General features: G+C 34.9%; 1 protein-coding gene across 1 annotated transcript in view; it reads right to left on the bottom strand.

Annotated features, from left to right (window-relative positions):
• Positions 1 to 1,685: 1,685 nt before the first annotated feature.
• CDH10 (cadherin 10) overlaps positions 1,686 to 24,312 on the bottom strand; it is a 98,464-nt gene continuing 75,837 nt past the window's right edge. The window contains exons 6-12 of the mRNA XM_075052450.1: positions 19,271 to 19,458; positions 16,048 to 16,301; positions 12,799 to 12,935; positions 10,061 to 10,182; positions 5,779 to 5,887; positions 3,600 to 3,851; positions 1,686 to 2,742 (exon numbers count right to left, since the gene is read on the bottom strand). Of these exons, the coding sequence (XP_074908551.1) occupies positions 2,249 to 2,742; positions 3,600 to 3,851; positions 5,779 to 5,887; positions 10,061 to 10,182; positions 12,799 to 12,935; positions 16,048 to 16,301; positions 19,271 to 19,458 (1,556 nt within the window). The 3' untranslated portion in view covers positions 1,686 to 2,248. The remainder of the gene's footprint in view (positions 2,743 to 3,599; positions 3,852 to 5,778; positions 5,888 to 10,060; positions 10,183 to 12,798; positions 12,936 to 16,047; positions 16,302 to 19,270; positions 19,459 to 24,312) is intronic.

Genomic DNA, 24,312 nt, shown 5'->3' with positions numbered 1-24,312 from the left:
GTGCATGTTTGTTTTTTCTTTCTGGAAACAAGCAGAGATTCTTACTGAGTTATATGTGAACGCGTTGGCTGGACCTGTTTAATCAAAATCTTGTTTTTAACAAAGAGGTGAAACCCAGCTGTATTACAGCCTATTTTATCTTCTGTCCTAATACATACTTAGTTAAAAATGTAGGGTGTCACTGATCTCAATGTTGCTGCAGGCAGAAAACAGTATTTGAAGAGGGCCTTTTGGCTATTTATGTATTGAATGGATGAATTTTGTTTGTTTCTTCCTATTTCATGCTGTTGAAGGACAAATGGAGATTAGGAAGGAAGAAAAATTAGATCCATTTCACTAGATAATAATAAAGAAGATCAACTGTTTGTATGGCCTGTAAGACTTCTACAGAGCTTTGTAAAGCTGATTATCTAAGATGTTTCTTAATATTCTCAGAATTATTTTCTATTAAGGAACATAAAAATTCCTTAGTTAATGAAACTATTATTGAATGAAATGAAGAAAAATCCATAATCTTCATGGTTTCTTAATAGATCAAATAGTTTAACTTGATATCAAGTCAATAAAAATTTGGTCTCCATTGCACCACAACAGCTTGCATAATGGCACTGTATTCAGCTTTCAACTTCATTGGGTTTAATCACTCCATTAAGGAGAAGAAATATCTGATCAAATAAGAATGCAGCATTGCACTTTTTGAAGGACTAATATATTTTCAATATCCGTTGATTTTATCCCAGTAAGAAGTTAAGAGAGACAGAGGGATTATCCTTCAGACATGTTTCTTCCACAATAAAGAAGTAAATACAGACCCTATGACATCCTGCTTTAGCTCTGAAATTATTTAATCTCAGCGATGTTTCAAAATCTCAGTGCTTGTTTACTAAATAGATTTGTGTAATCTAAAGATTGAAAGAAAAAAGAGACATCTTAAAATGTCTTGGGATACCTAGCTTGTTTTCTGATAGCTAAAGTATGATTTCTTTTACAGTTGGCTAGTTGCTCAGGTTTCTTTGTACTACACTTTTCCAAGTTATCAGAAAACTCAGTAAATTGGGTGAGGGTGCGCTAGTTTTACTGACACTTTGTCAGCCTTCAGCCTGACAGCTTTAAAGCAGATTAGGTTACCCTCAGATGGTTGCAATACAACATGCAGTGGTTTGTCTTTAAATGATTTGGCTTCGGAAAAGGGTGGTGCTTAAAAATGATTGTTTAAAAATCTTTTTACACTTCATTCATTGCAGTTACAGATCTCCTCTGATGATGCAATTACGATTCAAAATGGAGAACTATAGAACAAATAAACTCAGTTTTTGAAACTAATTCTTTGTGTTTGGATGTATTGTGGCAGCATGTTTTTAGAAAAGGTAATTCAAGCTGAGACAAAATAGTAGTTCATCTTTCTAGAATAGAATATCATTAGTTCAGCTCAAAAATAAAACAAATTTTTCTTAAATATGATATCTGTAGGAAGTAGCACTTCTGAGCAAACAAATAGGTCTAAAACTTGATCCTCTCCCTGTGCACACAAGCACTTCCGATTGGGTTAAATGTGTGGAATACTGCAGCATAGAAGTAGTGGCGCTTGGCTGTGCTGTCACTGGAGAAATTTCATGTTCTCTTCAAGCCTGGAATTGATGGCCAGAACAGGCAGGCAAGCATCAACGTAGTTGTAAAACCTGGTTTATTTCTTAAAAATAAATACAAAAATATAAATATAAAACATTGGCAGATAGAATTTGATGAAATGAAGTTGCACAAACTTTTTTTTTAAACCAGCTGCATATTACACTTATTAACACCACGTGTACATTTTGTTTTCATTTTAATGTACAGAACAGGACATATTGGATTTTTTCTTCTTTGCCATCTTAAAAGCTGCACTTGCAAGGATAGGACATGTACCTAACAGAAGCGGCTTGTACATGAGGTTGCTTAAGGGATTATCACCCTGTTCAAATTTCCGAAGGTAAGGTATTGTTTATTTTACTTACTAAAATGGACAACACTGAATTTCCATAGCTTTGGCTCTTGGAAGGTGATTAAATAAAATGCTGTATATATTCCAAGTGGAATCCTACTAGAAAGAATGAATGACATTAATGGACAAATTAAACACAAATTTTAAAAGGAAACCATTGTGCTGAGTGGCAGGAAAATTTTCCTGAATGTTAAATACTGTTGAGTGCAGAAGGTGTCTGTAAAATTACTTCCGCTCAAAGGAAACAAAAATGTAGCCTACTGTAGGTTAAGAAGTGTCTTTGTCACTTTCTCCTCCACCGTACATTTCAGCTAGCTTATTAAACCGAGGGCCCCATTCTCGGAGGTAATCATAGTTTTGGTCTCCTTCGGTAGTACCCGACTCTAAGGAGCTCAAGGATTCCGCTATTGAATCATTTCCTTCATAGGCATAGGTTGCAAGTGAGTCATACGGCGGTGCAGAAGGATCAGTATCGTGCTCTTTTAGCCTTTGGTTAATGAAATCTCGGACATCTGTGTTATCTGGTGCTGAAGGAGTCCTCCGTGGTACAAATAACGTTTCAGGGATAATGTCTCGTCGAAGCTTCTTATCTTCGATAGCTGCAGGATTCCTCAGTGTGCCAATATCAAAGGCTTGGGTGTCTTCCTCTCCACCGCCTTCATCATTGTAACTCACAATGTTGTCTCTGATGTCCTCTTTAGAGAGGATCAAAGGCTCCTTCTTCCGTTGCCTCTTCAGAGCAGCAAACAGCACCACTATAACTTAAAGAGAGAAACAAAGAATCTCTATTTATCAGTTTCTCAGTAGCAAATCCACCAGGTGCAAGAGCTTTATTTCAGCTACATTTCAGCAATTCATTTCTGTCTGATAAATGGATAAACATCTCTAACTGTATTACAGTAGCACAGGTAAGGTCTATATCAAAATGTGCTATTTTGCACACACATTGTGTGCTCTGCTTTACAGAACCATGAGCTTGTCTACATGCTCCTTCTGTAACTTTAATGAGTTTTAAAATAGCCAGGTCTATTCTGACGATCTTTTCCCTTTTTTAAGCTCAAAGTGTACTGTTAAAAACTGGTTTTGAGGTGAATTATAGGTCATTAGTGATATTCTGAAAACCGCAAAATGGAGGTTTAACAAAATTTACTTTTTTTAATTACAGCACAGAAACCTCTGGATAGACAGTGCTTTAATATAGTAAAAATACTATTTACTGGCATATTCTGTGTGAAATATATACCGCATGTTGATTTTACGTAGTTATTTAAATAAAAAAGAGACATCCCCTCAAAAAAAATTTAAAATGAAAGACATGGAAGTGATTTTCCATTAAACTATTCCTCCTCTCTTTTTCGGACAACTTAACGAAAGAACAGAAATGAGCTTCTGGTTGCACACTTGACAGTTTTAACAGTGTGGGACTTGAATTCTTATATACAATGTCCAACTCCCAGACAAGTGGGTTCTGCCTTTTTTTTTTTTTCTTTTAAGTTGCAGTTGAATTCTTCTTGCAAAAACCATGATCATTAATTTTTACCAACCTGCATAGTTTTGTAAAATCAGCCAGGCCTGAAGCATTTGTTCACAGGGGGAAAGATGCATTTTTTTTTCTTACCCAGCAGGATAATGATGCAGAGGAGGATGGCAACCAGTGCGCCGGTGCTGAGGCCGGCAGGGAGGAGCAAGGCCTCAGCGTTGCAGGACTGCATGTTCCCCCGGCTGTCGCAGGCACACACGCGAATGGTCAGCGTGCCGGTGCTGCTCTGGATCGGGTAGTCATTGTCTGATATCACCACTGGTAGAAGGTAAGTACTTATTTCATGTCGACTAAAGCCATTCCTTCTTGTCAAAATTCTGGCAGTGTTATCTAGATTGATTAAAATACACTGTTGTAGAGTGTATGAACGTAAAATGTATCATTTATAGTACATGCAAACCATCATATTTTACATCACTGGTAGCATTTTGAAACTGTTCCTGATATCACACTGGTATCTCTCTTTTTCTAATGACATTCCCATTTGATCAGAAAGCTATTTATTATTTTTTATGTACATCTGGCCTGCTCCTCTGTGCCTCTGTACCACCTTTGAGTGTGATTTGAAAAGAGGATTTCTCAAAGCTTAAAATGTTTTATAGATTAATGCATGCAGTGCATGACAGTTCCAGTTCAGGGCTGAAGCCCTGAAATGAAGTGGCCAACTGAGAAAAAATAACCTTCCACTTCACGCTGTTCAACAAGCACTCTGTTCTGAAAGATTCTTTCTATGCATCTTCTGTGACAACACCCACGGGAGTGCTATCTGTAAACTCAGTATGAGATTTTCCACACCAAAGCACTTTCAACATACTGTAGAACAAGGAATTATGTACCTTAGCACATGGAATAGATTTTGGGGGGGGTAAAAACTGTCTTAGGAATTCAGAAAATATGAAAGACAGTAGGTATTCCTTCATGGTTTTGAGAAGTGAACTTACTAAACTGTATTTGTAGCAGACAAATCTTAGTTGTATGCAGTATACTTCAGCATCAAAAGCTGCTCACTGAGTGGCCAGAGTGAAGGTAAGGAAGAGAAGGAACGAATAACAGGGAGAGACTATTTCTTCTACTGTTAGCGACACAACACTAGAGTGTGAGCCAATGCTAGAGTTACTAACATTTTAGTCCAAAAGAAAGGAAATACAGATAAGGCTCCATTAGAAGGAAAATTTAATTCTCATCATACTTGTGGATCTCTTGAGGTAAGTGCCAGCCAACTTCAGGCTGAATTAAAACAACCCATGTGCAAAAAGAAAGAAAATAATTACAGATAGAAAAGAAATAGCAAGGTCTATAACTCTATACACTCAGGACCTAGTCACCAGGATATAATCTTTGTTTAAAATATTAAATTATATATTTTTTTCATAGTCTTCATGATGTGAAACACAAAGTTTCCCTTTATTGCATCCCTTCATAGGTTTTTGGTACTTGCATGTTATTTGTTTACACTCAACATCAAAAACTATGTTTCTGATGGATCTTTATATATCTCTGCTGCTGGGGATTTTGTAAGGAACACAAACTATTTGATTTGAATTCTTCACTTTCCCTACTCTTAGAATTTTTTTCTGCTGTTGTTTGCAGCCTATTACTTCCTGAAATCTTCATCAGAAAAAGAGGATTATTCCCATTGCCTGTAACACTTTTGAAGGCTGATAGCATGTACCCCTTCATTTATTTCTTCTGCAATCTAGAGCTCTTTCAGTTAGTCATACTGACGATGAAGGCCAAAATGGGTGCTTAGTCCCCCTTCCTCAACAGAATCTTCTGAAAATTTTCTCTGATAAAGAAAGATTGACAAAGGATCAAAAGAAAAGCCAAAGTGGCTACGGGCTTAGAACTATTATTTTCATTAGTGGTCAGAAAGAAGCAAAACAGAAGACCAGGGGAATCAGAACTATGTGACAGAAGGCTAAAGTGAAAAATCTGAACTTGGCACCTGAAGCCATTTTTGAAACCTTTTTTCTTCTTCAGTCAAGCATTTCATCTGGCTACTCAAACCAACACTTTTACTGATTTTCTTTATAATTTGTTTTATCACATTTTCGCCATGCTAATTTTTGCCTCCATTACACAGATAAATATGTAGAAGTCCTAAACCACAAACACTCAGGTAAAATTATTATACTTGCTAGCAGCAGCCTTAATGGCTTCTCTACATATTGATAGATATCAAAAGCAAATATATTTCAGGAATGTATGCCAGACAGCAAAGATAAAACTCCTTCCCTGGAATAGGCATGAATTTTACCTTCATTATCCTGAACAGTGAAGTTAGGGTTAACAGCAGCTAAACTGAAGAAAAACTTTTGTCCACCAAGAGGGTCATCTTTGTCTACAGCACTTATGGTTTGAATAAGCTGCAGGAAAAAAAAGCAAGCAAACAAACAACAAAGAATCCAAATACACTTAGGTTTTTGATACAGCTCCCTGATTACTTTAAGAAGACTACAAGTGTTAAGGCAACTTCATATTCAAACTATACACATGTTGATTTACAGCTTAATCTGTAGAACGCATTAACTGAACAAATGTTAAAAAAGCATATCATATAAGTTTTTCCAGCATCCATACATTTCATGTGGTGGTACACGTACATGTATAAAATGGCCAGCTTCTGCCTTAGTCTTCCCCTATTTCTTTTTTTTCAATACATCTTTATGTACTTTTGTAACTACATAGGGGACATAACTTGCCAGAAGTAGTTTTATCTGTAGCCTAGGTAATTTTTATTTTTCATCTCTGATCCATCATTTTAAATTCAAATCAATACCAAAGATAGGAATGCAGAGGATGTTTTATATTTTTGTGATAAAAATAGTATTTCATCAAATAGATTTTTCTGATAGGGAAGTTAAAGTTTCGAATTAAATTTCAAAATAATAACATTTGTTTCTACAACAAGATATTTTCTATTTATTAGTATAGCAAAATACACCAATAACACTCCTGAGATTAAAAATGCCCGTTAGATTACATATGTATTTCAACTCTTGTAAAACACTGTAGCATACTCTACAGCTGCACAACCTCCGAGTGGGATGAGAATCCGGTGTCACAATTCTCAGAGTAAACTGCATCAGGTCAGTTCAATACTTGGATTGAGTGCTTTCTGCAATGCCTACAAAAAGTTTGGGTATTTTGGGGGGAAGTAATGGCAAACCCTTTATCAACATTTGTTTATCTGTCAGGTAAATAATGTGTAGCTTTTTTGCACGGAAGTTTCTATGCCTAAGGGTGGCAAAATGTCATTTCCCCCAAAATAAAATTTTTGATATATTTATTGCTGTACTTCAGAGTGTTTTTTTTTTTAATACCATAGCAATAAAAACTGTACCTATGGCTGAATTTTTGTGCATGCATGCATGAATGTTGAGTTATGTTCTTAAGCTTAACTTCCAAAAATAAGTTAATATTTAGCCTAGGTCATTTTTATTCTTCATTTGTGATCCATCATTTTAAATTGCAGTGTTTTTTCAAGCATGGAATTACATCTAATTTTTGACACTACTCCTTCCCTGTGGCATACTTGTTAAACCCTGTTTGTTTTTCCTCTTCCAGTTCTTCCAAATACAGCCATTTCTCTTCATATCACAGCTTTTGTCAGGACTGATCATCTTAAACATCAACAATTGCAATGTACTCCTGTTTGCCTTAACAAATGCATGATTAACTCCCAACTTCTCTCCTGTCCATCCAGAATACAGCAACAAATTTCTTCACGAGGCAAGGATTGGATTTCTTTTAATACAGCAGCTTGCTTGCTTTCTCAACTGGAGTTTTGTTTTTCTTTAAATTTGTTTTCTCCCTCTTTTGACCATTACTATAGGGAAAACGAATGTGTAGAAAAAATATACTCGGCTTCCATATAAAAACTCTCTAAAGTAGGACTGACTTCTGCTTTCTACACTGACTCCTGTCTTTCACATCAGAGGATCTTTGGAGGCTGGCTGCTGAGCTGCCAGACACGTGGCAGCTGGGAGCTGACAAAACCAGTGGGAATCCACCTGCCCAGATGCCCAACTCCTGGCTCTTCTTGCCTGAGGGTGAAGGACAGCTGAACTTCTTTGGGTACCGCGCTGCAGCAGTCCAAGCATTTTGCTCCTTTCTTCCCCTCAACTCCTACTGAGTCAGCCTTGTACAGCTCACATGAATGCCTGTGTCCCCTTTATGCCATCACACCAGGATTGTCCTTGGTTTTAGAGGGGTTAAAAGAGCAACATCCAGCAAAATGGCATTCTGCCAGAGGCACTGCTTGTTTGTACCTTCAGCTTTTTGGAATAGGGTATTCCCGTTGTTTGGAAGGTCATGGTATGATCTGACATCAGCAGTAATAGCAAGCAGGAAAACAGTCACAGGCCCTTTAAGTCACTCAGACTTCAAAAATCACATTTCCTAAAAAGCACTCTCCCTCTCTCTCTTGCTACGTATATGCATAGATGTGTATATGTCTATATATGTATATACACACACATCCATATATATTATATATAGTGTGTGTGTCTATATATGTAGGTGTATACATATGCATGTATATATATTATATAAACTTCTATATAAACTAAGTAAGTAGAAATTTTAAGGGAAAATAAAGAAACTGGAAAACTATAATATTCATTAAAACGTTTGTCAGTAGGAGATTGGAAATACTGAAATGAATACCATAGAATTTGTGACTGATGAAGTACCATAATAGTTTCAGTGATCTAACAAAGATTTAAATTTGATCATGGCTCAAACATAATTATGAAAACCTGAAAGGAAAGAAAAATAGCACAAATGTACGAGGAATCAAACTTAGAGAACCATGTTCAGTGTGGATTGATTAGATTCAATCTCTCAGGACAGACTGAAATCCAAAATAACAAGTCTTATTTATGATCTACCAGTAAGCAAGAAGAATATAATTACATTCAAATAGATTATTCATGTTATCCTGCATTGCATTTTTTTCTCTTCCTGTGAATTGTTTTCTTTAAACAATCATTTGCAACTCAGATTTTTTTAAAAAAGTTATTATATTTACAGCCCTTTTAGTAAACTTGGCACTTTTTTCTGATAAATGAGACACTACTGAGCTCTATAACAATTTAAATAAACATTTATGGATATGTACACTTATTTAGCTTCTCATTTATTAGTCATAAATGATTAGTGTGGGTTTTTTCAACTTTTTAACTGACAGCCTTTTCTGAATGTAAAAAGAAAAAGAGTAATGCAGAAATAACTTTTATATTTACTTTCAAATTATACTGACCTCAATATTCTAGATAGCTCAGAAAAAAAGAGTTCCTCTAAATAAGTTTACATGAAAATATAACTGTTCTAGTAAGTGTTTCCTCTATGCTCTATAGTTAGTAACCTGGACAAAACAGATTCTAAAAGCTCAAAAGAGTAAGATTTGTGGATTAATGCATTTAGATTTCTTTTCCCCCAGGATTTTTTTTTTTTTGTGAAACTGGAAGAGGAAAGTTCAGAGCTCTACTTTTCCAATTCTTAATCCATGTCTCATATTGAAAATGATTAAAATATTATTTTAGCATTTATAGAAGACACTGCAACTGTCAAAAAATTCTAGATGCTTAGCCAGTGATTTTTATTTATCTAACAGCTTGAATTCTCATATAACTCTCGTAGCAGACAAATGCACTTGCTCAGTACCTTTAGGTATTTTATGCATTATAAATTTGGGCCTTAAATCCTCTGTTCTAATTCCAGCTGATGTTACTTTAGAAAGAATAGCAACCTGAATGTGAAACTTGTAATACAACCTGAATGCCATACCTGTAGGACTCAAACAGTTAAGACAAGCTGGCACTTCTCCCACGTTCTATTCAAAGGTGCTAAATTGATTGCACTGAGGTACTACTGCTACCATTTTAAAGGATTTATTATTGGCTGACTGTGCTCTGGGACATGCTGTACTGTAATAGGAAAACAGTTTTTCAACAGTTCTAATGAGCAGCTGCCTATTAGGAACTAGATATTAAGTAGTGCAGTTGTTTCACTTAAATTAAAGTACAGATTCTGTAGCCTCTAAAAGGCAAAACACAAAAGTTTGGTGCGATAATAAAAGATAAATCTAACAATCACCAAAAAAAAAAAAAAAAAAAAAAAAAAGCGTGACATGTAAATGTCTGTAATCATCATCAGCATGGACTGAAATATATATGTGAATTTTGCTGTTTGAGAGTTATTGAGAATATAGATCAAACTTTTTTAGTAGTTACATATAACAATTTACTTTGTGAAGATAACAGCAAAACTAATTATGACCATGTCTCTTGGACATATCTAGGCAGGATTTAACAGTACTACAGGGTTAGGTAAAGAAAAGTGGTAATTCACACACTGAAGCTGTTGTAATATATTGATATTTCACTCTCAGCCTCACCTACAGAGCTACTTTGCTTTCATTTTTAACATTTCAAAAGCTATTTTGTACATGATTTCTCCCAGGCAACAGGCAAGAATGATCTACAGTTGAATGCTGTAGCTAAACTGGATAGTGGAAGTGTTTCTCAAAGGCATACCTGTCCAGCTCTTGCATTTTCACAGACAAACGTGTCATAGAATACAGCAAACTGTGGGGCATTGTCATTAACATCCAAAATTCTTACATAGACAGGAACACGAGTAGTATCTTTGGGGTTGTCTGACAGGAGAAAAGAGAAGAATAATGAGTTTATTTTCCTACTAAAAGTTTTCTGTTTTCTTCCAAATTTCATGAGCAATAGACATGCAAGATTAGATCTGAAACTGGTCAAAATTTAGCATACAACTGATACCGGGTAAAAATCAGGCCCTCTGAAAAATAAGATGTTTTGCTTAGAGTAAATAAATTAACGTATTGGTATCTAGTGAGCAATTAAGATTTTACATGAAAATAGGGACTGCAACTGTTAATAATCTATGCAAATATAGTATATGAAAAGTATGCCCACTACTATAATGACAAATTTGGTTATTTGGTGGTCTCAAGAGTATTGTTCTGCTGTAACGTTTTGATTTTTAACTTTAAAATTCTTTGTGAACTGTTTTGTTAAACACAGAAAAGACATTATTGACTTTGTGCATACATATTTTGAAAATTTTTCAAGCCTGACTTTCCTCTCTTGTGCCTGAATAAGTAGGGAGAAATTCCAACAAAGCCAATTAAAAAAAAACTGGTAAAGAATTGATTAGAATCAAAGGGTTTATGTTTAAATTGCCTTAAAAAATATGAATGTAGATCTTCAGACCTTAGGTTAAGAAACAAGAATAGTAACCACCCCTTGCCAAATGCCAAAATCCTAGTATCATTTAGAGTACTCTCTCATTAGTATAGGTTAGTTCAGGAATACAAGATATCCTGTTCTCAATTGCTGATCTAGTTGCCATACTAAGAATCTGAAATAATGCCCGAGAGTAAAAAAGTGCAGACATTTCTTGGAATTCTTCTAGGTGGTAGCTAAATACTGCATGATTTTGCAATTTTAATGGAATGGGATAAGTGAAAATAAAGATGAATCAAAATTACTGATTTTTTTTCCTTTTAAGCTGCTTCAAATAAAATAGTAAACATTTAGGAGTAGTTGGCATTAAGTTCACTTGTTATTAATAACACCTTTGCTAAAGAGTATGATGTGGATCTTTTTGACATCCTGAATTCTTTAAAATGGCAGGCTTAGGGCACTGTTTTTCAAAGCCTTTTGCATTTTTTGTACTAACTTTCCAAATATGTTCTATTCTTAACACTGCACTGCATGGGGTTGCCGTGACCCAAGTGCAGGACCCGACACTTGGCCTTGTTGAACCTCATACAATTGGCCTCAGCCCATCGATCCAGCCTGTCCAGATCTCTTTGTAGAGCCTCCCTGCCCTCAAGCAGATCAACCCTGCATCCCAACTTGGTGTCACCTGCAAATTTGCTGAGGGTGCACTCAATCCCCTCATTCAAATCATTGATAAGGATATTAAACAGAATGGGGCCCAACACTGAGCCCTGGGGAACACCACTTGTGACCCGCCGCCAACTGGATTTCACCCCATTCACCACAACCCTCTGGGCTCATCCATCCGGCCAGTTTTTCACCCAGCGAAGAGTACACCTGTCCAAGCCATAAGATTCACAGGTAATAATATTTTAAAAGATTTAAAGACCTAAATCTCCCCCTTCAATTCTTTCTCCCAAACTAAAGTACCTCTTTGGAGAATGCTAGCTACTCCAGCTAGGTCCAGAATGTAAATTTGCTCAAAGTATCCTGACAAGGGAAAAAAGTTTAGCACTTTGATATAAACACACAAGGATACTAAGTTTTTTTGTTATATAAATACTTCTGAAAAGTATTCTTACAATATTGGACAGCACTGTGAAGGACTGGAAGTTCAGGACTATGCATCACAAGTGGAAAAAAAAAAGGCTTTTTTTAAAAAAAGTATAGCTACTGGGTGTGCTCAATACAACCAGCCTATTATTTTGGACTACAGGAATGGGGACAGGGCAGCTAAGAGTGGTTAATTGGCTAGACATGATGTTTCATTTAGTTTTCTGCAGTGTAGTTCTTGCCAGCCACGTTTCACTGCTGATCAGCGCTTTTTTTTTTTTTTTTTTTGACTGATATAGAATTAACCCTGAAAAAACAGTGTCTTTGAAAGCAAGTGATCCTCACTAGCGGATTTCAAAGGTCAGACCTTTGTCCCTTAGAAAATTTTCTGTCAGGTGATTAGAGTTAATCTCAGTAATGTAGCAGGTTTAGGAGGATCTCTGCTTTCCTCTCTGTACTTTTAACATGAAAATATCTAGAGACCTGTTTTAAATAGTCCAAGAAATGCTACAGCTTAGGGATGAAATTGAACCTAACTTGTAAGATGTATAGATTCCAAGAGCTGTAGGTATAGATACCATAGGAAGAGATAAAATTATTTCTAAAGAAATAAAGAAAACGATAGAGACAAAAACATAGATTACCATCCTGAACTCTGCTACTTTAACAGCAAAATCATGTCATTGTCCTCAAAGAAAAGGAAGAAAACAGAATTACTGCAGTGCTGTTATTTAATTGGGTAACATTTCAGAAGTAACTTGGACATTAAAGGTCAGTGGTGGAAGTAGGTGAGGAAAAAAAGCAATGAGGAGACAGCTGCTGTTAGCTACCCCCAATTTACTTTCCCAGAATATCTAATAGAAAGGGGCAGGGGGAAGGAAGGGAGTTTTTTTTCTCATGAAGTCACAGCTGTAACTTTGCAGGCTAAGGAAAACTGAAAGGAAAAAGAGACCAAATTGGCTTACTGATCTCAGCTGCTATAACGCTAAGATTGTGCCATTGTGATATCTCACGGTCAAGTGGCTTAGAAGTATAGATGGACCCATTTCCAGAATGGATATTAAATATCCTGTCAAGGTCAGTGTGACGATCCAGAGAAAACCTAAATATGATAAAGAAAGAAAAAGTATTGTCAAAATGATAGAAAATGGAAGAAAGCATGTTTCACAAGTCAATATAGCTTTTAGGTTCTACATGTTACATTACAAAGGTTAGTTTTGAGAAGACATACATTTAGTTTCTATAAAAACTTGTGAAAATTCTCAAGGTTACTTCCATAGAATGAGGAATAAAAATTAGAAAAATTTCATAAATATGATACAATAGTATAATATTTGACCATCTGAGCTTTTATAGACATATATGAGAACCATAAAAAAAAGTCAGAATGTCAATATAATAAATAAAGAATTGTTTTAATCCTGAAAGGAAAATTGTCTTTAATGTACTGTTCCTTCAGACTGAGATTGACAGCTAATTTATGAGCTTTTCAAAAGTATTTTTATAAGCTCAGCTTCTACACTTTAGGTTATGTTAATTTATTAGAGATCAAGTTAAAAAAAACTCTATAAAAGTAAGTTCACAAACCAAACTTTCACTTTCATGAATATACTGATGTTAAAGGACTTTCTATGTTGCTATAGTTGCTGTACTTCTGCAGGCAAAACTTCTACTAACACAATAAGGCAGAATGTCAAACTAGAATCAGAAATTTGCGCTTTCCTCCATTTTTTCTAATATTTAACACTGCTTTCAAAGTTAGAATTGAACCTTTGGTGTAGAACTGAATGTAGGATTTTGTGAAGTGCAGAACATTTACCGAACTACCTGGCAGAATTGGGCCAAAAAGTCTGCTAGTACACTTGTACAGTGCAATGGAGACAAGTGTTCATGTTTCTATGAACTTTTATGAGTGATCTAAACGGTTCATCAAGTACTTAACTAAACAGTCAAACAAATATCACCCAAGCGAACAAGCTGACACCAAAATGAATAAAACAAAAGAAAATTAGAACAGCTAAAAAAGATTTCTGAAAGTGCAGGGAAAATTTGCTCAAATTATTTTTTTATTACTAGCTGACTATAATAACTGTTAGTTGGAATTAAACAAAAACCTGTTATTTTTAAAAGAAATTATATTGAAGACTATTTGGCTTGTATGATAAGCATTTGATTTTACTTCATCCATGGAAGGAGTTTTAATGAGGAAAAATTATTCTGACAGCACTCTAGCTAACAGTTTTTCAATAGGCAATAATCACTTCTCTAGCTAACAAGATCCATTCCACATTGTTTCATTAAAAATTCTATATCATTTGATAATAACCATGAGATAAGCACATACTTTTATCCATCATATTATTTCTAATGGCCTGAAAATGCTACCAAAATTATTATTTTCAGAAAATACCCCTATGTTCATTGAACAGAAATAGAAATTAGTGCAACAGGAAGCTACTGACACTCAATTTATATGAAGCCTAACTTATGTAGAATTTTAATAAACAGAAACTAATATTTTAAAATAAACAGCTAACAGAAAAAAAAAATTAAAACTGAATAAATTCTACAACCTGAAGCTGTAATATTTTTTTTATAGCAGTGTTAAAATATTATACAAACTGCCCTAATTTCAAAATATGACAACTTTCAAAATACTTTAGTTTAAATGTTAGCTGTTCACTTCTGGGGTAAAGACATAGTACTTTGTATTTAATATTGATATTGTAAGAAGTAAAAGCTTGTAAAAACTTATCCTAGGTAATTATTATTTGAATGAATATACAAGGTTGCTTTGGAAGTTGAGGAACAGAGCAAATACTAAAAAGAATTTGATCTACGCTATGCAAATTGTTTTAAAGTTCTTGACTTCAACCCAATAGCATTAAATGAAAGCTAAAAGAAATGACTGTACTATGAAGAGCATTATGAAAAGCATTATCACATGTATCTTCGATGTTTTTCTTCAAGCAAACTGAATCTATGTTCAAAGGTACTTTTCAATTTTTTAGAAATTTCTTTGCCCTTATTAATATTGGTTTGCTCCACCTGCCTCTTCTAAATCATTTTCTATGGGAGAATGAAAAAACATTAATGGGACATAGAAAAATTACATAAAATAATCTTTAGGTTGCTACTTTGTGTAAATAATAGTGATGAGGGAAATAGCTGCCGCAGTTCTTCTATTCATCAAGTTGTGTCAGAAACAAAATGAGCCAAAGCACCAAGGTTGTTCTTCTTCCAGTCACTATTAAGAAAACATAACTACTAAAATTGTCAGTTGTCTGATGCAATTAGAGTGGATAAAGATGCAATGCTAAGTTATTTATATATACTTAAAATTAGAGGCTTGGTGTTATCTCCTATCTTTTCCATACACACGAATCACCATAGGAGAAAATTAGATTCAGTCTCATTTCCTAATCCAGTTTTACCACCTGGGCCTCATTAAGAAGTATGTGGCAACTGACTTCAAAGTCAGTAAATTAGGTTCTTTTGCCAGAATGTAATTTTTCTACTTTGGTATTTCAGACAACACACATCCAACTTGGACAGCATTGTCTTACCTCTTTCTTAAAGCTTATGCATCAAACAAACAAACCCACACTAAAATATAGTTTACTACATTCAGCTAGACGTGATGTAGCATGTATCATCTAGTAGTATACACAGAAAAGATTTTTAAAGATATTAATCTTTCAATGTCTAATTTCTTGGGGTATTTGAGCACACACAAAGATAATTTTATCCTGTATAGCAATCACTCTGCAAGCCTACAAAGCAGGAGGCACCAACCAGAGCAGTGGATATCAGCCCTACGTGCATTCCAGGACTGACCAGAGGAAGCGTTAGAAAGCTCTGTACCCTTCCTGGGCCACAGACTGGTTTGGCACTTTTTCACAGTGTGAAGCAAGTAGTCCTGAAGAGCCTACTTGAAATCAATGTGTAATTTTATAAGTTCTCTGAGATTTGAAGTACTACAAAACATTTTCTGTGTCTCTTGTGTGCAATTGAATGGCTGTTCCCTGAGGTGTTTGGAGGCTTACGGATAACATCATTCTCAATTCTGTCTATCTCTGGGACACTAATAAAAAACCAGAAAAAAACATTAGCATCTTCTTCCTGTGTACAATGTGTAGTGAAAATTCATGTTGTATTTCTATGTCTCTTAATTTCTTTAGTAAATTATGTGTTTACAGAGACTGGAGTATTACCTTATTGGACTTGAGGCTGAATCAGGATCCCGGGCCATTACCGTTCCTATTATTGTCCCCAACTCAATATCTTCATGCACCTCAAAAAGGTAAGAAGATCTGCTGAAGATGGGAGGTTCATCTACATCTTCTACGGAGATTTTCACAATAGTTGTATCTTTGAAAGGCCCAAGGTAATAGAAGCGTGGATCCACATGGGTATTCTCAGCTTCTACTTTCAAGGTATAAAGTCGTCTTGTCTCATAGTCCAGTGGCTAAAAATGAAGATGATGATAAAGTTTATTAAATTACATTACATACTGACAGATGTTGACCTATATACATAATGGAAACTGAAGAGGACTCAAGCCTTGTCAGATCCTGCCATGGGTTGGGGGAACCCCAATACAGTTCAAATTTTCCACACCATAGGCATCACTTCCTTTAGTAAGAAATTTCCATTGTTTTTAGAGGAAGTTTCTCTTCCTAAATATTATACAAATTATCATAGCACAAATGACAAAAAGATTTTCAGTGCATATTTACCAATTATTTAGTGAATTTTGCAGCTGTTTCACAAGAATATGGATTTGAAATAATCATATAAGCATTTAAAATACTTGAAATACAAACTTGAAATACTGACATTTCAGAAAAAGGTACTTACTACTAGTATTTCTCAGGAAATACTATAAACTCTTGGATACTCAAAATGGCCTAAATATCCTTATTGTCAGAAAAATGCAGCTGGCCTTAAATATCAGGAATGTTTTAGGTTTTTTTTAAGGATGGGGTGTGTGTCAAAGTTCTCTATATCTAGAGAAAGAGTAAGAGCTTAATCTTGTTTCTTTTCATTTAATTTAATAAATCCAACATCAGAGATTTTTTTCTTTTTTACAAAATAGATTTGACATTTTTGTCAGCAGTTCCTTTTTAAAATGGAAGGAGGAAAGTTTCAGGGTTATAATTAGAAACCATTTTGGATAGAAAAGAACCTCTATTCCTTCAAATTTTTCTGTCATAGATGAAAAGTGTTAGGTAATTAATGTTACTGAGGAAATGAGCAAGCTGAGAATTTACCTTTCTGACACAAAGAAGACTTCATTAACTCCCGCAAAAACTCAGGGATATATTAAACTGGTGGTTTTCCTTCATCAAAATGGGGGGTAGAAGACTTGTTCTTTCTGCCTAACTGTTTTTAAATACAAATTAATGTTCATGAAAGATGCCAGAGTGGCAGCCTAGAAATTTAAATATTTTATTTAAGAGCAGAAAGATGCAGTCCAGTAAAAGAATGAGTTTCCCCACTGTCCCAAACTTGTGTTTAAAAAGTAGTTAGAGCAAAAGGGAGAATATCTACAAGTATAACTGAGAAATGCAACACAGTGCTGCTATTTAAGCTAGATCTGAGACTATTGGTATGTCTATAAAGTGCAGCATGCTGCTGTTAAGGGATGCTGGCTTCAAGCCTAGAAGCAAAGAAGCCATGCTAGTCCTGCTTTATTCTAATTAGCTGGCTTAATTTGCCAGAAGGTGCACCACGCAGATGTAGTTAACTTGCTATTAGGACATTCACATCTAGTTTGAACATCTCTTCAGGCTATACTGCAAAACATGGATATAAAATGTGTGGATTATACAGGTATTCCAACATATCACCAGTAATGAACAAAACTGTCGCCCAAATATATGAAATTGTGGCAAAGCAATTATTTTGTCTGTGAGAACTTGTATAGAAAAAAACTTGTATAGACTAAGTTCTCTTGCAGCAGGTATTAAATTCAGACTTAGTAACTTAAGGGCTCAGTAAAGGAACACCAGCTATTTGTAGTTACTCACCATTGAAAACAGAAATGGCAATCAACATGGCTAAATAATAAAAAAATAAAGACTATTTTCATAAATGAACAAACTGAGCACATCTTCCTCCTTGCTAGTTAATGCTGTTGTCTGTGCTATCTGAATAAGCTACTTATCAATATGAGAAAGCATCCTGAAAATCGCAAAATGTGTGAGACTGCTAATGACTGTCGTGGTTTAACCCCAGCCAGCAACTAAACACCACCCAGCCACTCACTCACGCTGAAACCAGGACAATGACAAAATGTGAAGATCTTGTTCATTAGCATTTATTGGTGACATTTTGGAGCTGCTGTGTTGTAACTTATGAATTTTTTATGCTTGATCCAGTTATTAGACTGTTTTTTCAAGACTGTATTGACTTAATATAATAGCAGACTGTGAAAAACATGAAACAAGCAAGGTAGGAGCATCTCGAGAAGCCGTTGCAAACTTCTAGGAAAAGAATAAATAACAGGCCCCAAACTTTGTATTTTCATTCCTTCCCAGCTAAACTACAATGTTGACTATGAACATAGAACATAGAGATTAAAAAGGAACACACTCTGATCTTTGCAGAACTTACCTGTTCCTTGGTTGCCATTGTCAAGAGACGTGGAGATATATTTTAGAGTAGTGTTCAATTTGTTATTCTATGCTTAAGGAGATTTGTTTTAAAAGCTAATATAAACACTGCTTTATGTTAGAAATGGTGCCTGAACTCTTTAGAAACTCATCTGAAAATGCCAAAGAAGAGGACTGAGGGACTTCTGGAAGGAAATTGTTCAGGAGCAGGACTATGGCATTTCTAAGTGTGAAACCTTACACTTCTGAAAGTGCTCTGACATGCAAGACAGAAGGCAGAACTAAAGCTAGCTCTGAAACAGGGACACCATCATTATTCTCTGCTCATGTGTTCACCAGCTGATGTGTTGGGAACAGGAACAAAACAGTATAGCTTGTGACTCTGCTTCCATGAGTGTGTTTGTGTTCTGGCATACAGTGGTCACCTAAGTTGATGACGGTCTCCTAGATAATGAAAACCTATGTCTCTCAGTAGCGAGTGAACTGTATATTGCTTGCTGAAGAAAATGTTCCATGAATACTAAAGAAGTCTGTATTTGAAGTCACAGAGACAGTACTAACACTTTGGGGATGGTCCATTTTTTACATACTTTGCTCACAAAAGTGCTTTAAACCTGTGCTGCATCTCAGATATTGTTACCACCTGTTATTTCCAGTTCATCTTAAAAGGAAATAGTACTGTTCAGTCACTGATGGGGAATGCTAGCAAGTGTTAAGCAGTTACAATATGTCATCACATGATCTAAGCACTTTTTTCCAATGAACATTTATGGCATAACATTGACACCAAAATCATTTAGTGAATGTGGTTAATAGACACCTTTCGCACAGTTATGATGCCTTCCTGTGTGTCCTTCTGTGTCACAATATCAAACATATCTGTCCCATCGCCATCTATAATTCTGTACTCTACTTCTGCATTTTTTCCAGTGTCTGCATCTGTGGCTTTGACACTGCCGATAGCTGTCCCAACTGGGGAGGACTCGGGAATGCGGAGGTGGATGGTACCTGTCAAAGAGACAAAGAGCCACTCAGGAGCCTCATAAACCATTACCCATGCATTAAGTAACATTGTGTCACATGATAGCTGATTACCTATTATTGTGCATCTTTTATTCTAGAGAACTTGCCGTTTAATAATGGGAGGATGGACAAAATGTGAGACAGAGAACTATGCAGGTGAAAACTTTAGGTAGAAGATCAAAAACAAAATTGTAGAAAAACAAAATCATCGAAAACCAAAATCATAGGAAAATAGGTTTGAAAAGGACCTCTATTCTCCTATCTCAAAGAAGAATCAACTATGTCTGTACTTTTTTGTCTATGTCATTCCTGAAACATCATCTGGAAAGACTGCTCTGCCTTCTTTTCAGGCTTTACTCTGTTTTTTTCCTTTTAATATCTAAGGGAATCTTTTGGGATACATTTTACATCTAGTTTAACATGGAAGCAATACAAAGAACAGAACCCCCTGACTTCGCTGGCCAATTCTAAGCAATTTCAGCTTTCAAAATTAGATAGTCAGACACAATATTAAATAAATTGAATGACATCTTAATGCAGGGATAGGTTTTTGAAGATCCACAAGCAGAAGGTGTACCTATACTTGTTAAAGCCGTTAATTCATACTTAAATAAGGTTTATGAACATTGCAATTTTGGTTTTGCTCTACTTTCTCTAGCTCAGTTGTATCCCTTTATTGTGGTGTCATACAGCTCATAAAAAAACATAGGAAAAAAGCTGCCAACATTCAGACATGCTACAATAAATCAAAATAAATATCTTACCATACATTTTAGTATTCTATGTCCTAGCCTTACTGTGAAAATTGTAAATAAGTGTTGAGATCTCTGGTCCCATCTGTCAGAACATACAGTAGGAAAACATGTGGGACACATAACGCACATGAAGAATTCTCAGAAAAAGATTTTAAAATGAACGCAGATACAGCTGTCATTCCAAAGATGAAAGTTAAGTCATCAAAGCTCTACTGAAATACATTTTCTTCTCTGGCCTTAGTTAAGTGTTCCAAGATTTGCCATTTTGCCTAAAGATTTCCTAAGGTAAGTAAAATGAGTTAGAAAAATAGTTCAGTCAACAGTAATATAAAAGTGGAGGTGGTAAAGGCCAGCAACCACAACAGGAAAAAGTTGAACAGGCTACCCTAAAGGCAGCACATATATACCTCATTACAAATAGGAAGTACAGAAAAGTCCATAAAGAGAGTTTTATTAGTTTTGTGCCATCAGGAAGAATCGTGGGGAGAGAGCAGTGGCACGGCAGTACAGGAAGGCCACTGCCAACATGATCTTATCATACCTTTGGGAAAGCACAGATGAGTCACATGAGGATTATCAGTGTCTCTTAATAGAGTTTATTACTAGCCAGCTACAGAGTGACAAAGGAACTGGTTTTGGGTTTGGAAACACTCACTGAAAAAAACCCCTATTATTCATTGGGATGCTTGAGACTTTCATTCTATAGAACTAGTTTTTTCTGTTCCGTTATGGTATAGTATGCCAAACCTAAAAAAAAAAAAAAAAAAAAGAAGAGCAACAAAAATTCAAAAAAATAAACATTCACATATAGATTGTAATTTAATGTTGAATGAAAAATATTGAAATTAAATTTCTTCATATAATTTTACTTAGCTTTTGATATGAAACTGATATACAGCAGCAGAATTAATACTTTCTGGCCATATACACTCCACATAATATTTATATAAATTTATTTTTGCTCAGTTACATTTTGGTGTTTCAATCAAGTGATTTGTCTTGCATTTGCTATGACATTTTCATTACCTTTCTCTAATACCTAAATCTGTGTACTTTGTTACGTTAGCATATAATCTCTCTGTAATCACCTAATGGTTAAAAAAACAGAAGAAAAAAATAGCCTCTGCTCCCATTTAGTATTTATTCAGTACTATGTGAGACTACGGTGAAAGACCGCTTTTTTTCCCAATTAATATTTATATGTTATAATTAGTTTTATGGTGTGTCACCTATTCCCCACATTTTTTTCTCAAATGTTTAAAACTACATCCCCAAGCTATGCCTTGTGGATGCTACTTTGACTTCCGCTGCAATAGCCAACTAATTAATTTAGTCTACAAAGTAGTAAGAGATCATATCTTGAATTGCTAATAAGGTAGTGGAAACAGAGAGTGAAATAACCAGAAACCTACAATATGAAGGATAATTTTATGTCTAACCTATCCATTTATAGAAATCTCCACCACAGTATGCGACACTTCATTTTATTATTTTTTTTCACTGAAGACATTTAATGCATTGACTAAGTATGGGATACAGTGCAGCTTTAGGCACTGTATCAGAACACAAACTACACAAAACTAGAATTATTCTGGCAAAACTTTTCTGTCAATCCTTTTTCTCTCAATCCTTTTTCTCTCACTTCCTCTATTCGTCAAGGAAGGTAATTTTCTGTTTGCATTTGCTCCAGTGAGTGACATTCTTTCATTTGTCTCTCAGGAATAAGAATGGGAGGATCAAGGAGAGGAAAAGCTTTTCCATATACTAAGGAGAGTGGAAATCAGCTGGAAGATTAAAGTCTACACACTTGTGTCTGGAAATACTTCAGTCAGTCATAAAGAATGAAAAAGCAATCTTATTCATATTTACCCTTCTCTCCATTTACTCTTGAATAGGCACATAATGTAAAGGTAAATATTTTTATAGAGTAATACAGGCCATAGTCTCAAAGCAGACATGGGCTGCTGTAACTCAGATGTACTGAGTTTCAGTTAAACTCAGGCTTCTAAGTCCATAAACGACTTTTTACATTTATCATTGCTCAACACCATCTCCTCACTTCTAAGAACACTTGGAAATATTACAGTTGAAACAGACATCCAATATCTGAGGTCTTTGATAGCCTTTCTGTGCAGAACCTTGATAACATTTTAAATTTTATCATGTTTCCTCAGAAGAGCAGCCACTACTACCTATATGGTTTTCAGGAGATCTTCAGAAGGAGAAAAATATTCTGGAGAGTCCTTGCTCTGTAATCTAAACAGAGGAATTAATGGCTCTGCTTTTTTTTCTTTTCTTTTCTTTTCTTTTTTAATAAAGTATGATAAAATAAAATACATAGAATTTTCCACAATTCTGAGTTTCTTGTGGGAGAATTTTAATCTGTTATGAAACATTTTATTGAAACATGTAGCTGTAATATGCTGAGTCCTGTGAAAACATAATGGACCTTTAATATTTTTCCTAGTAACTTATAAATCTGATATGAACATGATTGTCTCATGAACCTAATACACATCTGTTTTTTATTAATGGAACAGAATAAGAATAATTTAACTTAATCAGTATCAATTTGAGTGGTCTCATTGAACTCTATTAAAATCAGGAATCGTTATAATGTTTATTTGCATTTTGAGATTAAATATAAAGATTTTTTAAGAAGTCAAGGGCTATTTTTACTTTCATATATCTCATAAAATGAGTGTGTTTTATGAATGTTTTAGTCTTCATTTCCAGTGAAACATAGATTTATATCTAGCAAAGCTATTGTCAGAAAGTAGAGCAAAAACCAAACCAAAACAACAACACCCCCCCCCCATGAGAGTAAAAGTGAAAGTTTCTTTAAAGCAGAGGTCACACCTGATTTACACTGATATTAATAGAAAAATGCAGAGATATTTCTGGGATGCTACATCAATCCTCATCAGATTCAAATATGATGTTGTATTGCTAGATAAGTCATGTAAAAACGGTCTAGAAAGTTGATTCCATTGCTCTAAGCATTAATTTAACACACTGTTTAAGAAACAAGGGGGGGGGAAGAGAAGAGCATAAATATGCATGTTTGATGCTTATATGCTGTCTTAATTTAACTGTTGAAATTAGCTTTCCTGTAAAGCTTTGAACATGACACCTCTTTGAATAGTCTTCCTCAGTACGTCCAGAGAGGAGTAATACGGCATTCCTCACCTGCACAGCACTGGAATTACTGTAAACCTCTATATACAAATGGAAACAAGAAAAATAATAAATCAAAAAGTTGTGAAAATAAAAAGAACATAAAATGACAAATTAACAATAAATTCTGCCCAGAATAGGGCCTGTGTGGAACTGCACAAACTGTAAGTACTCAATTGTTCAAGCTTTTTCTATTTTGAGTGTGTATATGAAACCACATGCTGATAAACATCTTAGCTAAACACATACATATTAACTACAATATTAAATTGAACAAAATTATGTACTCCATTTGTGCCATAAAAAGCATGTTAAAATCAGAATCCTTTGAAGCTGATTGTGTTATTTTGAGCCTGAAGTCTGATCATCAGTAACTACTGGATTCAGTAGAAAGAAGAAAATATGGGTGGTGAGGATACTCTAAATCCTTTAGCTATTAAGTATGTCCAAACCATCCTGCGGATATTACAACTTCAGTATATGCAAAAGGCTTCAAATGTATTCAAAATGCTTAACCTTTAACAAGTTTGATGTTACATAGTTTAATATTTCCATATTGCATAGAGACCAGGAATGTTTTTATATTTTAGTTTGAGGATACAAAGTCTTGATAGCTGTACTAACAGAATTTAAAAAGCATTATAAAAAGCTTCGGTAAACTTAAGCTGTAAAAAAAAAAAAAAAAAGTTAAATGCCATTTACTTTGGGAAATTTTCTGTTAGGTTTTGTAGCACTATAACTAGAAAAGTAAAAATCTGCTTGATTCCCTTCAAGTAATTTCTTTTCCACATTCTTCATGATTAAATATTTAAGCAGATACTATAGTTCAAATATTTCTGCATACCTAGAATTACTACATGTTTTATTTTACAGTGAGGGAGTATGTAGGATTTAAGCAATAGGTAAG

This window comes from Buteo buteo, chromosome 20 (assembly GCF_964188355.1).
Source record: "Buteo buteo chromosome 20, bButBut1.hap1.1, whole genome shotgun sequence".
Taxonomy (NCBI): Eukaryota; Metazoa; Chordata; class Aves; order Accipitriformes; family Accipitridae; genus Buteo; species Buteo buteo.
Note: the sequence above shows the minus strand (reverse complement) of the source record. Positions and strands in the feature narration are given on the sequence as shown.